At 40.9% G+C, this 15382-nt stretch overlaps 1 protein-coding gene across 2 annotated transcripts in view; it reads left to right on the forward strand.

Moving 5' to 3' along the window:
- CAP2 (cyclase associated actin cytoskeleton regulatory protein 2) overlaps positions 1 to 9331 on the forward strand; it is a 167164-nt gene extending 157833 nt beyond the window's left edge. The window contains exons 12-13 of one of the 2 annotated variants that reach the window (XM_021937023.2): positions 2984 to 3124; positions 7897 to 9331. In XM_021937023.2, coding sequence (XP_021792715.1) covers positions 2984 to 3124; positions 7897 to 7980 — 225 coding nt within the window. In that variant the 3' untranslated portion in view covers positions 7981 to 9331. The remainder of the gene's footprint in view (positions 1 to 2983; positions 3125 to 7896) is intronic. The other variant, XM_021937024.2, reaches the window with a different exon arrangement.
- The last annotated feature ends 6051 nt before the right edge of the window (positions 9332 to 15382 follow it).

Genomic DNA, 15382 nt, shown 5'->3' on the forward strand with positions numbered 1-15382 from the left:
ATAAAGGCAAATTATAGAATTGCAGGCTATGTATAATGTATCCATTTATTAAAAAATTTAAAACATGCAAAACTCATATTAAATATGCTTATGAGAGCTCCAGGTGGCCGTCCCAGGCAACTCACGTGATGGACAGACCTGGTGAATGACAAACAGAAAATTCAGAACAGGAGTTACATCTAGGGAGGGAAGGAAGAAGGTGAATGAGGTGTTGGATGGTACAGACTGGAGGCTTCAACTATATTGCCAGATTTTAATCCAAAAAAAAAAGCTAATAAGCCAAAATGTAATAGTCTATAAAGCTATTTGGTGGTTGGACATATATGTACTTATGTATGTGTTATATAATTTCTATATGTTTCTATGTTTGAAATATATCATAATTTTTAAGGATACAGACATGCGTTATAAAAATACCCTCTGAAAGGATAAACCATGGGGGACTGGAAACTTGGCCATGTGGCTCAGAGACAAGAGAAAGACATTTTACTGAATGTTTTTTGAATTTTTGAATGTTCAAACCAAGTGAATATCACGACCTATTTAAAACACTTAATACATTGTTTTAAAAGGGTTTGATCACAATGGAACCAGAAGGTAGATGAACAGTTACCTGGGGGTGGGGATGGGGATTGACTATAAATGGGCATTAGGGATATTTGGGGGCTAATAGAAATGTTCTCAAACTGGATTGTAGTGATGATTGCACAGCTTTGTAAATTTATTAAATATCATTGGATTGTACACTTAAAGTGGGTGAATTTGGTCAGATGTGGTGGCTCACACCTGTAATCCCTCCTTTGGGAGACCGAGGTGGGTGGATCACCTGAGCTCAGGAGTTCGAGACCAGCCTAGCTGACACTGTGAAACCCCGTCTCTAATAAAAATACAAAAATTAGCTGGGCGTGGTGGCACACAACTGTAATCCCAGCTACTCGGGAGGCTGAGGCAGGAGAATCACTTGAACCCAGGAAGTGGAGGTTGCAGTGAGCTGAGATCGCACCACTGCACTCCAGCCTGGGTGACAGAGCAAGACTCCATCTCAAAAAAATAAAAGAGAATTAAATTAAATTAAATTAAATTAAATTAAGTGGGTGAATTTTATGTTTGCAGATTTCACTTCAATAATACTAAAATATTGAAAAGGGTGGGGAAGGGGAATGGATGAAAGTTCATATGATTTGGCCCAGCATTCCTATTTTTGGCAAACTATCCTAAGATGATAGTACAAATTATGGGGGAGAGAAAAGACCTAAGATAATCAATGGAAATGTTTAAAATTGTATGGAGAAAGAAATTCATGGAAAACAATATTAATGCAGAAACATGTATTAAATGCACGTCACCCATCGCTTAGCAGAGGAGCTATTCTTTGGCCCGGCTCTCCTGATAAGAAACAATCTCTGCTCTCAACGTGTTCACAGTCCACCAGGGAAGAAAGACATGTTTATTACATACCCAAATGCAGTACTGCCCAAAATGCTGTGGAAATTAAATTCTGACATACCAGAAGCATTCTTAAAATTCCAGTACACATAGAGCATCCCTAGTCAAAAAATCCAAAATCTGGCCAGGCCCAGTGGCTCATGCCTGTAATCCCAGCCCTTTGGGAGTCCAGGGCGAAAAAATACAAAAAATCAGCCGGGCATGGTGGTGCACACCTGTAATCCCAGATCCTTGGGAGGCTGAGGCAGAAGAATCGCTTGAACCCCAGAGGTGGAGGTTGCAGTGAGCCGAGATGGCGCCATTGCACTCTAGCCTGAGTGACAGAGCAAAACTCTGTCTCAAAAAAATAAAAATAAACACAAAATTTAGAAAGGACATCTAGAAATCACCAAAACATGACTGCAGACACATTCTTGAAATACAGATATAGGTGCCGCGTTATTATTTGTGATAGAGCCCTATGTGTACCTGTCCTTGAACTACCCCTGCCTATTTTATTTTTCCACTGGGGTTCAATTCCAACTTGGTGTTCAGTTTCTATGAAGAGAGAGGAGGAACCAGAGAAGTAGAGTGACCTGGCCAGACTCCCCACAAGGAATTCTTTACATCACTTGCACCATCAACAGGAGTTGCTCCTGGTTTGCAATCCAGCCTTTTCTCCACTGTGAAAGAAGAGATGTCTTTATCGCTTTAATTACCATGACAAGAAGGAAAATTAAAGAGTTGTAATACGGTCTTTGGGGGAACAGTCTGCCCTTATGGAGATTTTGGGGGGATGTCTGAAAACGGATTGTTGGAAGAGAAATTTAAAACCGATCAGAACTTTTATAGCACTTCGATATTTATAAACAATACAAATAATCCCCTCCTCTTTTGTATGATCCTATTTATCTATATAATGAGTATCCTGAGCCAAGCCCCCAGTTTTGGCTCCTGAAATGAATACATTTCAAAATACCTAGACATTCATCTCATGTAAGCCTCAAATTCAGCCACTGAGATTTTTATCTGGCAAAGGACTTATGTGGAAAGAATGGTAGTGTTTCTTATTTAAGTTCAGGAAAAAATCTACTCAGTTTTTACTCAAGAATAGTTTTACTTGTAAGTGACAACTTTAGAACTTGTTTTAATCCTAGTTTCGTAGAGATTTGTCAAAAGTAAAATTTCAAGCAAATGAATGTGAATACATCTTGTTTCCTTTATCATGAAATCAAATACATGTTTCAAATCCACTAACATGGTTGTGAGGCTTTTTCTGAACATCTAGCCGCTGTTCCCAAATTAATCCCTTAATTTTGTCTCAGGAAAGAGACCCTGAGGTTTGAGAATCCCCTTGTGTGGTCTTTTCATTCTGTCCCCGAATGACACCTATCCTATTCTGCCTGAAGGCTTTGCCATTAACCCACCTCCCCAGCTCTGACCCAGTAAATCCTAATGCTTGGTTAAACCCAAGCTAAAGCCAAGAGATTGTATTTATTCAAGGGCATTGTGATTTCTGCTGCTTTGCTTTGGTCCCAGATATTTTTTCCTATTTCAGGTAATGGGGAGAGTGCCAACAATTTCCATTAATAAGACAGAAGGTTGCCACATATACCTCAGTGAAGATGCATTAGACTGTGAGATCGTGAGCGCCAAGTCATCTGAAATGAACATACTTATCCCTCAGGATGGTGATTATGTAAGTACCTTTCAAACGGCTGTCAAGAATTTTTCTGGAGCCTTCATTATTAACATTCTTAGAGATTGAGTAATCAACCACCAACCTGCAAGCTTTATTTGTAGCATAATTCACAGGCGGGAGAGGAATTCAGGGAGCTGTCTTCCGCATCTCTTCCTGCCTATTAGCTTCTTGACTGTACTCACTCCTGGATTTCCGATTCTCAAGGTAGTGTACTAATAATTCATTTAATGGACCGGTGTTTATCAAATAGCACAGCGTGCATCTGAGTTCGTATTATGTAGGACTAAATATTTTCCTTTGCTCTGGTGGAGGTAAAAGGAAAGAAGGACAAATACCTCGGAGAAAAAATGTGAGGACAGAGAAAAGACAATAAGTAGGGCTATTTGTGCAGCTATGCTTCAGTGAGAGGTTAAGTGTAAGAATCGGGAAGTTTTATGAAAATGCCAGTCCCCCGATCCTCCACCTGAGGTTGGATTCAGGGGGCCTGGAGTGAGGCCCAGGAATCTGATTTTTAACAAGCATATCCATTAAGTCCATCCAATGGCCCTTCTGAGAAACACTAGTCTAAGAGACTTGGCCACTATTTATTTTCTCAGCTTTCTCTCCTCAACAAAGCATCTTCTCAAAGAAGCATATGCATATTCTCACACTTTGAAAAGGGAGTATGAATAAATAAGTGCATTTCCTGGCTCATGAAGTGTGATGGATCTGCTAGTTGCTACTTGGAAGTGGGGAGATCAATAGAGAAGGCCGAGCATGGTGGCTCACCCCATAGTCCCAGCACTTCAGGAGGCTGAGTGGGGCAGATCACGAGGTCAGGAGTTTGAGACCAGCCTGGCCAACACGGCAAAAACCCATCTCAACTAAAAATACAAAAATTAGCCATGTGAATCCCAGCTACTTGGGAGGCTGAGGCAGGAGAATCGCTTGAACCCAAGAGGCAGAAGTTACAGTGAGCCAACATTGCGCCATTGCACTCCAACCTGGGCGACACAGCGAGACTCAGTCTCAAAAAAAAAACAAAAAACAAAAAACAAACAAACCAAAAACACAAAATTCCCTCTAAGTCTGCCAGTGCAGGGAGCCAGTGAACCAGAGAAGGACGGGAGAAAACGTAACTTAGCAAAGGCAAACATCTGGAAGAGGCGCTCCCTCAGCCTGAGGGGTCAGTCGCCAGGGCCTACGCAGCAATCGACACACAGGCTAATCTCCTTCGGCAGACAGCGTGACTGCTGACACATTCTCCCTTCCACACCTGACAGTAACTTCTTCAGCTCTGCTCAGCCACGTGTCATACATTACAGGCCAGAATTCATCATTTCAGTTTAAAAAACAAAACTCTGCAAGCCTCAGGCCATGCTTCACTAGTAAGTGTGTATGGACAGTCTAACCCTGAGATAGAGAAGAGTCCTCTCTTGGGTTCTCCACCTAAAAAAATTCCTGGAGAGCTGATGCCAACAGCTTCAGAGTAGCAGAGCCAAAAATTGGAGGGAGCCCTGGGCTTTACAGCTGTTTAAGCAGAAGGCTCAGCTGCGTGGGTCTGGATCTGCTAAGAAAGCAGTGGGGTTTGGATGAACACTGCAGACTAATGAAGCTGGAATCTGTGGGCATGGGACCCAGGCACCTGTAATTGTTAAAGCTTCCCAGGCAGTTCCAGTGGGGAGCCAGCATTAAGATCCACCGGCCTAAAGGATGAGTGTAAGTCAAAACCTGAGCATTCATGCTAAAAACCAAGGTCTTGGCCGGGCACGGTGGCTCATGCCTGTAATCCCAGCACTTTGGGAGGCCGAGGCGGGCAGATCACAAGCTCAGGAGATCAAGACCATCCTGGCTAACACAGTGAAACCCCGTCTCTACTAAAAATGCAAAAAATTAGCTGGATGTGGTGGTGGGCACCTGTAGTCCCAGCTCCTCGAGAGGCTGAGGCAGGAGAGTCACTTGAATCTGGGAGGCGGAGGTTGCAGTGAGCCGAGATCATGCCGCTGCACTCCAGCCTGGGCGACAGAGCGAGACTCCGTCTCAAAAAAAAAAAAAAAAAAACAAGATCTTGCCTCTTATAGGTCAATTACCTTGTGGCCCTCTTCATGTGTTCTCGGTTGAAGCTGGTAGGGAACAACACAGAGGACCTGCCATGGGCATTGTGGTGTAGGAATGAATGGCGGGGATGTTTCGTCTTGAAAGAAGTTGGTCTCCAGAGAAGATCCGTTAGCATATTACTAACCCCTCACTGCCAGGAACAGATTTGGGGCAGCTGTAGTGCAATTACTATCAAAGAGGTGCCTTCATCTGGCACATTCTCTGCTTGGCCTGGTTCTTGAGAACAAACACCAAACCTCGTCTACCCATCCAGAAGAGCCCCAGAAGGAATATTGGCTACACAAACACACACACGTTATTCAGATTGTGGGTTCTTTACTTCAAGATTTTTCCATTGCAGATTTTACTCAAGAAGAATACATCACTCATTATAGCAAGGGCTTTGCCTTTATTTTATTTATTCGTTTGTTTGTTTGTTTTTTCGAGACAGGGTCTTGCCCTGTTGGCCAGACTGGAGTGCAGTGGTGCGATCATGGCTCACTGCAGCCTTGACCTCCCTGGGCTCAATCGATCTTCCTGCCTCAGCCTCTCAAGTAGCTGGGACTACAGGCATGTGCCACCACACCCTGCTAATTTTTGTATGTTTTGTAGAAACAGTATCCCTGAGGACAGGCAGAGACAAAGGAGAGGGTGGGATTACCATCCCCACGCCTAGGAATCCTCTGCAACTCTGCCAAAAGAGATGCCAAATCAGAGTGGCTCATCAGCAGCACTACACTGTGTAAGGCTTGTCCTTATACAGTGGGGTCTCGCTATGTGGCCCAGGCTGGTCCTGTACTTCTGGGCTCAGATGATCTGCTGGCATCAGCCTCGCAAAGTGCTGGGATTACAGGTGTCAGCCACCATGCCTGGCCCAGGCCTTTCCTTTTGAATGAATGAATGACTTCATCCCAAAGAAACAGTTGGATCCTACATCTAGGAAGATAAGTACCCATGTGTGTTCCGTGAAAACACCACGGCTTGCAAGCATGGGCATCACTTATCAGACACATGAGGTTTCAACAAGCACTGCATGGACTGGAAGTCCGAAGAGGCCCAGAAGCCAGGTCCAAGGCCTCCTTGCCTTGGAGAGGTTTTTTATCTTCTTCTGAAGGTCTTCTGTCCTTCTTCCTTGCCTTGGAGGAGGTCTTCTCTCCTCTTCTGAAATGACTGGAGAATCACTAAGAATCACTGTCTGGGAAAGGAGTGTTGACTCAGACTACTTTTATTTTTACTATTCTCTATTATTCTTTGTGTGTATGTGTTTGTATGTGTATTTTCCAATGGGAAAAGTAGAGTGCCTTGGTGAAGGGCAACAAATGTGTATATAACCCTAAGCTCATTTTTACAATTTATCAAAGAGTAGAGAGCTACCTCTGGGATAAAACCTTTCCACTCCATGTGATTGGAACCAGCAGCATTGGCATCACCTGGGAGCTTGTTGGAAATGCAGTTTCTCATTCCATTCCCCAGACCTACTGAATTAGAATCTGCATTTTCATAAGATCCTGAATCAGAATCTGCATTTTTTTTTTTTTTTTCCGAGACAGAGTTTTGCTCTCGTTGCCCAGGCTGGAGTGCTGTGGCGTGATCTCGGCTCACTGCAACCTCTGCTTCCTGAGTTCAAGCGATTCTCCTGCCTCAGCCTCCCGAGTAGCTGGGATTATAGGCATGCACTACCACGCCTGGCTAATTTTGTATTTTTAGTAGAGACAGGGTTTCTCCATGTTGGTCAGGCTGGTCTTGAACTCCCAACCTCAGGTGATCCGCCCACCTCGGCCTCCCAAAGTGCTGGGATTACAGGCATGAGTCACCAAGCCCAGCCAGGGAGAATCTGCATTTTAATAAGATCCTGGGTCAGAATCTGCATTTTAGTATTATTATTATTATTTATTTTTATTTATTTATTTGGAGACGGAGTTTTTGCTCTTGTTGCCCAGACTGGAGTCCAGTGGCATGATCTCGGCTCACTGCAACCTCTGCCTCCCGGGTTCAAGCGATTCTCCTGCCTCAGCCTCCCGAGTAGCTGGGACTATAGGCGCATGCCACCACTCCTGGCTAATTTTTTGTATTTTTTTTAGTAGAGATAGGGTTTCACCATGTTGGCCAGGCTGGTCTTGAATTTCTGACCTCAGGTGATCCACCCGCCTTGGCCTCCCAGAGTTATGAGATTACAGGCGTGAGCCACTGTGCCCAGCCAGAATCTGCATTTTCATAAGATCCCAGTTGATTCATGTGCATGTTGAAGTTTAGTGGAGAGTAGTGGGTAAAATAGAGCCCAGATTTGAATTCTGGCTGTGCTGTTACTGGCCACATCTTTTAGGGCCAGTTGCTTAATCTTTCAGGCTTCTGTTTCCTGCAGATGGCATCCCCAAGAACTCCTAGCTCATAGGGTTATTATAGGAGATCTGCCGAGTTCATCTTTGTCCAGTGCTTAGAAGGATGCCTGGTTCGTTCTAAATGATGCTTTTAGCTTTAATGATGATACTGACTTGAAGTCACAGAACTGACACGTGACATATGCAAGTCTCCACGTGACAAAGACCTCCCCATGACGCAGCTTGCAATTCGATCAAATTTCTTTGCCTATCATGTGGCAAAAATCAGCCTCCCCATCTGTTTGCAAAAGGAAGCCTTCGTTTAAATAACTTCGTTGTAGTTTAAATAACTTTGTTCTTCTTGCCTATTTCCAGAGAGAATTTCCCGTTCCTGAACAGTTCAAGACAGCATGGGATGGATCCAAGTTAATCACTGAACCTGCAGAAATTATGGCCTAACTTCCCGAGAGACCGAACTCCCTCACATGAATCCCCCCCTATCAAACAAACAAAAAAGCAGCAGTAAAGAGCTAGAAGTTGCAGTAGCACCTACTGCTTTAGCTTTGGCCTCCAACAATTCTGTGCTGTAGACACAGCACTGTTTCTGGCACGCCTCATGGGCATTTTGAAATATTTAACGTTTCCTCATGATTTGCCTTTGTGTGTGATTTTAGTTCCACATGATGACTTGTGAACATTATGGATTTAAAGGGAAAAAAAAAAAAGAATTCTGTTCCCCTCATATCATGAACACAGTAACTGATAGATAAAAAGACTGCATGATTCACTTTTACACTTATATTTCATTGCTAGTTAAAAAATAAAACCTTTGAGAATCTAAGATGTACATTTTTACCTTTTAGGCAATTTCAATATAATGTAGAAGTAGTAGTATGCCCTGAAAAATGTACACGTTTTTTCTTATTGTTACCACATGTTCACCTTTATCAGCGTGGATACTGTCAGCATGAGTACATATTTCAACCCACGCTTTTAAAAGACCTAAGAGTTTATATTAAGGACCAAATTCAGTTTCTTGGTCCTTAGAAGACCTATATTCTCTGTAGTTACTGAAAACTGAAAGTAAATTCTAGTTATTCATCTTACATATTTTTCCACCATGTCATTTGAAAACTTACTTTTCTTCTGCATAAGAGATTCTTATGCCAAAACATTAATCAGAAGAAGTCATTTTTTTTGCTACGTAATACCTCGCAACTTTGCTCTAAAATCAAGCTCAGTTATTATTTTCCAAGTTTGAACATGTTAAATATCAGATGCCTTGTAAATTATGTCTTTAATGTTTTATTATAGACTAATTTCCTCTTTTCCATCTGCCAGACTTGCTAACCAGCCTCAAAAATGAACATGAAAAAGCCATACATGTATTATTTCTCCGAAAACCTAAGGCATTATCTGTTGGTTTGGCTTGCTGCTCCTATTTTGTAGTCTTGATAGTAGAAGCTTCTTTAGCATAAGAGTAGCTATTATATTCCTTTTTATCTTTTCAGTACATAGTGCTGAAAAATCTGCAATTTCTTGGATCACATTTAATGAATTACAGTATAATGCTTGGCGGGCCCAGTACAAGCATATATAGCGTGCCTATTACAGCCTTTGGAATACATCGTTTTCATTTTTTAAATATCTTCTATATCCATATAGTATTCGAATTATTAATGCTCATGTACCAAGGTTTTGCTATGAAAGTTTTGTCTGTATGAATAATGTGGCTTTAGTAAATCATTTTTCAACTGTAAACTTATTCTGAAATAAAGTAAAATTCTAATTGTTTAAATACTGTGATGAATTCTGGATGTTAAAATGATTTTTTTCCTACTTTGATTTGCCCCTTGCTCATGTGTCATACTTAGAAAAGACAGCTGAGTCCTTCTGTTTGAATTAGAGAATTTATCCAGCATGCCATCAGCTTCCCTGATGAATGAGGTCTGCTTTGAGATAGATATCAGATAAAGCCGTTTGCAATTAGATTGACTGCCAGAAAATTCTAGAATTCAGTTTTGTAAATCAAGTCCTCTTCACTGAGAAAATCCTCCTCATAGATCTTTGTTAATATAAACATCCCAGAACATAAGTGATTTTAATAAATACCATATATACCTTATAAACATATAATCATAAATAACATAATAAATGTATAAGTAAACTCCTAAAAGAAAAAAAAACTGAGAAGACCCTAAAATGGGTATATTATATATCCATAATATAGTGATAATTTTGTATTGAGATATAAATGCACCCGTAATTCTTAAAATCTGTCAACTTGCCTCGTACTTGACATCAGTCTTTCAGTATGCCTCACCATATGTATTGAAAATCTGGACTTGAGGCTCAACAATTATTTTACCAGCCCTGTATTCCTTAAGCCAGGGGTCCCCAACCCCCGAGCTGTGGACTGGTACTGGTCCGTGGCCTGTTAGGAACTGGGTGGCAAAGCAGAAGGTGAAGGGCTGGCGAGCCAGAATTGCCACCTGAGCTCCACCTCCTGTCAGATCAGCCACAGCGTGAGATTCTCATAGGAGTGTGAACCCTGGTGTGAATTGTGCACGTGAGGGATCTAGGTTCCGTGGTCCTTATGAGCACCTAAGGCCTGATGATCTGAGGTGGAACAGTTTCATCTTGAAATTACGCTCCACCCCACCCCGCCCTGTCTGTGGAAAGGTGGTCTTCCACAAAACCGGTCCCTGGTGCAAAAAGGTTGGGGACCACTGCCTTAAACCATCTACTTAAGTAACATAACAGTAGGTTGAATTTGTTGAAAAACCTTTGGCAATGTATAAGCAATTACCAAAAACAATGCTGCATCGCCAGTGTCTCTTGTTTCTTGCACCTTTTGAATTCCTGTGTTACCAATATTGTGACCTAATAAATATTGTCAAAGCATTAAGAAATCTATACTTAGCAGAATTGCTGTCACATCCATTCCCAAAAAGTCAGAAGGAAAATCAGTGTCAGGACCGGGCATGGTGTCTCATGCCTGTAATCCCAGCACTTTGGGAGACTGAGGTGAGCAGATCACTTGAGGTCAGGAATTCAAGACCACCAGCATGGCTAACATGGTGAAACCCCATCGCTACTAAAAAAAAAAATACAAAAATTAGCCAGGTGTGGTGACACACGCCTGTAATCCCAGCTGCTTGGGAGTCTGAGGCAGGAGAATAGCTTTAACCAGGAGGTGGAGGTTGCAGTGAGCCAAGGTTGTGCCACTGCACTCCAGCCTGGGTGACAGAGCAAGACTCTGCCTCAAAAAAAAAAAAAAAAAAAATCAGTGTCAGAAAATTAAGTGCCAAGGGTCTCCTGTATCTTGTTACTTTGTAGCATTACAGGATAAAAGTGACAATTCAAAAGAGGCCTTTGTTGTCTTGAAAATTCATTTTTTGATAGTACTCTCCCCTTAGATAACCTATTACTGATAGTCAACCTCTCACAGCAAGCCATCTTGAAGTACAGCTTCGATTCTAACCACTCCTCCCTACATATAGAACTGGCAAGAAATACATATAGTTTGATTCACTTATTCTCTCCTTCATTGACAATGTCTGCTGCAACTTCTTAGATGCTAGATGGGTTTATCTAGGGGATCCCTTCATTTTAAAAATGAGAAAGCTGAGACCCTGGGCTAGAACACAATGCACACCTTTGTATAACTACTGTAGTTTGGCTTCTAGTCTCAACATACGCCTCAGTCTCAGAGATCATCAATCCAGTGGCTTCATCTCATCCTTCATCAGTGGAGATTCTCGACACTGCCTTCATCTTATTAAACTCCCTTTGATGTTGTGATTCGCGATGTGTTTCTCTGGCTCCCTTCCCTCCTACCTTTTTTGTTTCCCTCTCAAATGCTCAAATACCTATTTCAATACCTCTATGTAGATAAGTCCCAAATCCACATTTCCAACCCAAATCCACCTCCCCGGAGCCTTCACTTCCAAGTGTCTGCAGAGTATTTCTACCTGCCTGCCCCAATGTTATGCAACATGGCTACAATTAATGCACATCTCCCATACATACCTAACTATTCCTTATCTGCCTTTCCAGTTTCAGTCAATGGCTCCCTCACATTTATCATAGATTTAAAACCAGCCATTTGCTGTAATAAAAAATATGAAAGAGGCCAGGCATGGTGACTCATGCCTATAATCCCAGCACTTTGGGAGCCCGAGGCGGGCAGATCACGAGTTCACGAGTTTGAGACCAGCCTATACAACATGGTGAACCCCGTCTCTACTAAAAATGCAAAAATTAGCCAGGTGTGGTGGCACACACCTGTAATCCCAGCTACTGGGGAGGCTGAGGCAGGAGAATTGCTTGAACCCAGGAGGCAGAGTTTGCAATGAGGGCCCAGATCATGCCACTGCACTCCAGTCTGGGTGACCGAGTAAGACTCTATCTCAAAAAAAAAAAAAAAAAGGCCAAGGCGGGTGGATCACTTGAGGTCAGGAGTTCGAGACCAGCCTGGTCAACGTGGTGAAACCCCATCTCTACTAAAAATACAAAAATTAACCAGGTGTGGTGGTTGTGCGACTGTAATCCCAGCCACTTGGGAGGCTGAGGCAGAAGAATTGCTTGAACCTAGGAGGCAGAGGTTGTAGTGAGCTGAGATTATGCCATTGCACTCCAGCCTGGGCGACAAGAGCAAAACTACATCTCAAAAAAACAAAAACAAAAACAAAAAACATGAAAGAGAATCAGATTTGGGAGAAACAATGGTTTAGTCTCGAACTTGTTCAACACACGTTGTCTCTGTGACATTTACTTGGAGATGAAGAGTAAGCAGTTGGATCTGTGAACCCCCAAATACTGAGACAGGTCTCAGTTAATTTAGAAAGTTGATTTTGCCAAAGTTGATGACATGCACCCATGACACAGCCTTAGGAGGTCCTGCCAACATGTGCCCAAGGCAGTCAGACAATAGTTTGGTGTTATACATGTTAGGGAGACATGAGACATCAGTCAACATATGTAAGATGAACATTGGTTTGGTTTGGAAAAGCAAGGAGGGGGCTTCCAGGTCATAGGTAGATAAGAGACAAATGGTTACATTCTTTTGAGTTTTTGATTGGCATCTCCAAAGGAGGCAATCAGATATGCATTTATCTCAGTGAGCAGAGGGGTGACTTTGAATACAGTGGGAGGCAATTTTGCCCTAAGCAGTTCCTAGCTTTGACTTTTCCCTTTAGCTTAATGATTTGGGGGGCCCAAGATATTTTCCTCTCACATTTCCCCCATTTTCTTTTTTAAAATCTTTTGGATAAAGTATTTTAGAAGAAAATGAGTCTCTAGTCTCTGGTTTCATCTGATTTCTCATGGCTAGGATGCTTTATTCCTAGATAGGTAGTTCTTGAGTTATTAGGAAAGCTCATTCTTGAAGACTGTGGAGTCTCATGTCCTATGAATAGAAAATAGGGGGAGGAAGAAAGAAAACAACAAACAGAGCAATCCTGGAAAATCGATATAGGCCACATTACTCTGAAGTCCATACATCAGTAAGCAGGTATGAAAGTGGCTTATGTATGTAAATAGGCTGCTGTTATTTTTTTCTGAGATTTAAGTTGTCTAACTTTAGTTTGCAGGGCTTTACGAAAGCACAGCTTACTTTTCAGTGACTCCAAATTAGAAAAATTGGGGGGAAAAAAAGAAAAACAATTGAAAACATTATTTTGAAGACTTGTAGCCAAGAAAAATTAGAATTCTGTCCAAACTACAGAAAATAATAAAAATTGAAAAACATTAGGCAAGACTAGAATCTAACAAAAGTATAGTATAGTTTTTAAAACATAATTTTTCTCTCTCCCTTTTCTCATTTTTACTAAAGACAAACCATGGTAGGACTGTTTTGCTTTATTATACTTGGCCTAATTATTTATATACAGTGCAGCAAGAATAATTATTTTTTACATAGACTTTTAAATTGACCTTAATGGAATATTGTTCCATAGAAGGAATCTCAGATAAGACTTTTTTAAAGCCAAGCACAGCCATGGATTTGTACCATCAAATACCGATAAGTTGGGTGAATTCCTCTTCTCCTGAGGGTCCAAGTTAAACTTGGGGCCCCTGGGCCTGTCAGAAAGTGGCATTCTTTACTTAGCACATGTCAGGAACCTTGTATAGGGACTGTGTAGACAAAGGAATGAGGCCAGTTTTTCAAGGGGTTTTTATTGGCTCCATAAGTCAAGTTTGATTCCTTAAAGGAAAGCACACCATTCCAGACAAAGCCTTGGTAAAATAACCAGTTTCTTCAATTGTGTCCTATTACAAATGAAAACAGATTCTTACTGCACTTATGCAAATAACCGTATTGTCATAAGTTAAGAATACTCACAAATAGTTGCTAAATTCTGTAGAAATCAGGTAGAGAGAAACAAATATGCTCCAAATTTTGTTCATGGAAGTATACTTTACTCAATTGTTGAAAGTTGTAAATAGCTTAAAGGAAAGTTTTCTCAACTCTGAAAAACAAACAAAAAAAGGTTCAGCAATGTTTTAAGTAAAAAGTTCAAAAGATTACTTCAAACTTCTATTAGTTTATCTATGCAGTTAATTCCTGTTCTGCTTGATATTTACGAACATTTCAGCTCTCCATGAGTCCTGAAAGTTTTTCTTCTATTCTGATGTTACAGTCTCCAAAGTTATCAGAAACCTGCATTCAAAAACACCAGTTACAGTCTTATAGCTGATTATAAAACCACCTTCTAAAACAGACCAAAACAAAACAATTTTCTGTGGATGACAAAAAGTGTTAGGGCAGTCACAGTCAAAGTCACAATTTACAATGTAATTTGTTACCTCTGTGGCACACAATAATTTAACTTAACAATTATAATTATTATAACATACATTAAGTCATATCAGAATTTTAGGAGTTTCCCATTATTTTGGAACACATACCAATAATATAGTTACACAAATACAGCCTAAGGAAAACCAAACACCATTTTATATTTGATAATGCTTCCTGTACAATTTTTATACCAAATAACCCAAATATGTCATTTTTTGGACTTTAGGGAACCTATTAATAATATCTTAAAGGATTAATTAGGTCAGTAAAAGATATAATTTATAATTTGGTTTTGGAAGTTTGTCAAATACCAAAGGTTTAAAACATTTTATATAGGTTGGGCACAGTGGCTCTTCCCTGTAATCCCAGCATTTTGGGAGGCTGAGGAGGGCAGATCACAAGGTCAGGAGATTGAGACCATCCTGGCTAACATGATAAAACCCCGTCTCTACTAAAAATACAAAAAATTAGCCAGATATGGTGGCACATGCCTGTAGTCCCAGGTACTTGGGAGGCTGAGGCAGGAGAATCGCTTGAACCCAGGAGGTGGAGGTTGCAGTGAGCCAAGATCATGCCACTGCACTCCAGCCTAGGCAACAGAGCAAGATTCCATCTCAAAAAAAAAAAAATTGATATTACAAAATAGGATCACAGGTCATTGTAAAATAAGTCATTCATTTAATCAAAGTGGTAACTGAAGGACTTCAAAACAAGGCAAAAACTTTCATTCTTTGACACAGGAGACTTAATTTTCCAAACAATAAGCCCTCATAAATACAGCATGAAACCAATTAAGTTTGTTGCCCAAAATTTTATAAACAATCTATAAAAGTTTCATCTTGATCATAACATATAACTTCCATAAACCTTTATACACTTTATGATCCTTATTAAGGAATAAGTTAATGCCAAGAAAACTTTATTAATCTGACACAGGGGCCCATATGTTGGTCTTACATCAGTGTGCCTTTCACATTAATTATTAATCTATAGAGAAACTGAACTTATTTTATCTCTCAAAATTGGCCCTTACAATCTCTTATGACCACCTCTTCC

This window comes from Papio anubis, chromosome 6 (genome assembly GCF_008728515.1).
Source record: "Papio anubis isolate 15944 chromosome 6, Panubis1.0, whole genome shotgun sequence".
Taxonomy (NCBI): domain Eukaryota; kingdom Metazoa; phylum Chordata; class Mammalia; order Primates; family Cercopithecidae; genus Papio; species Papio anubis.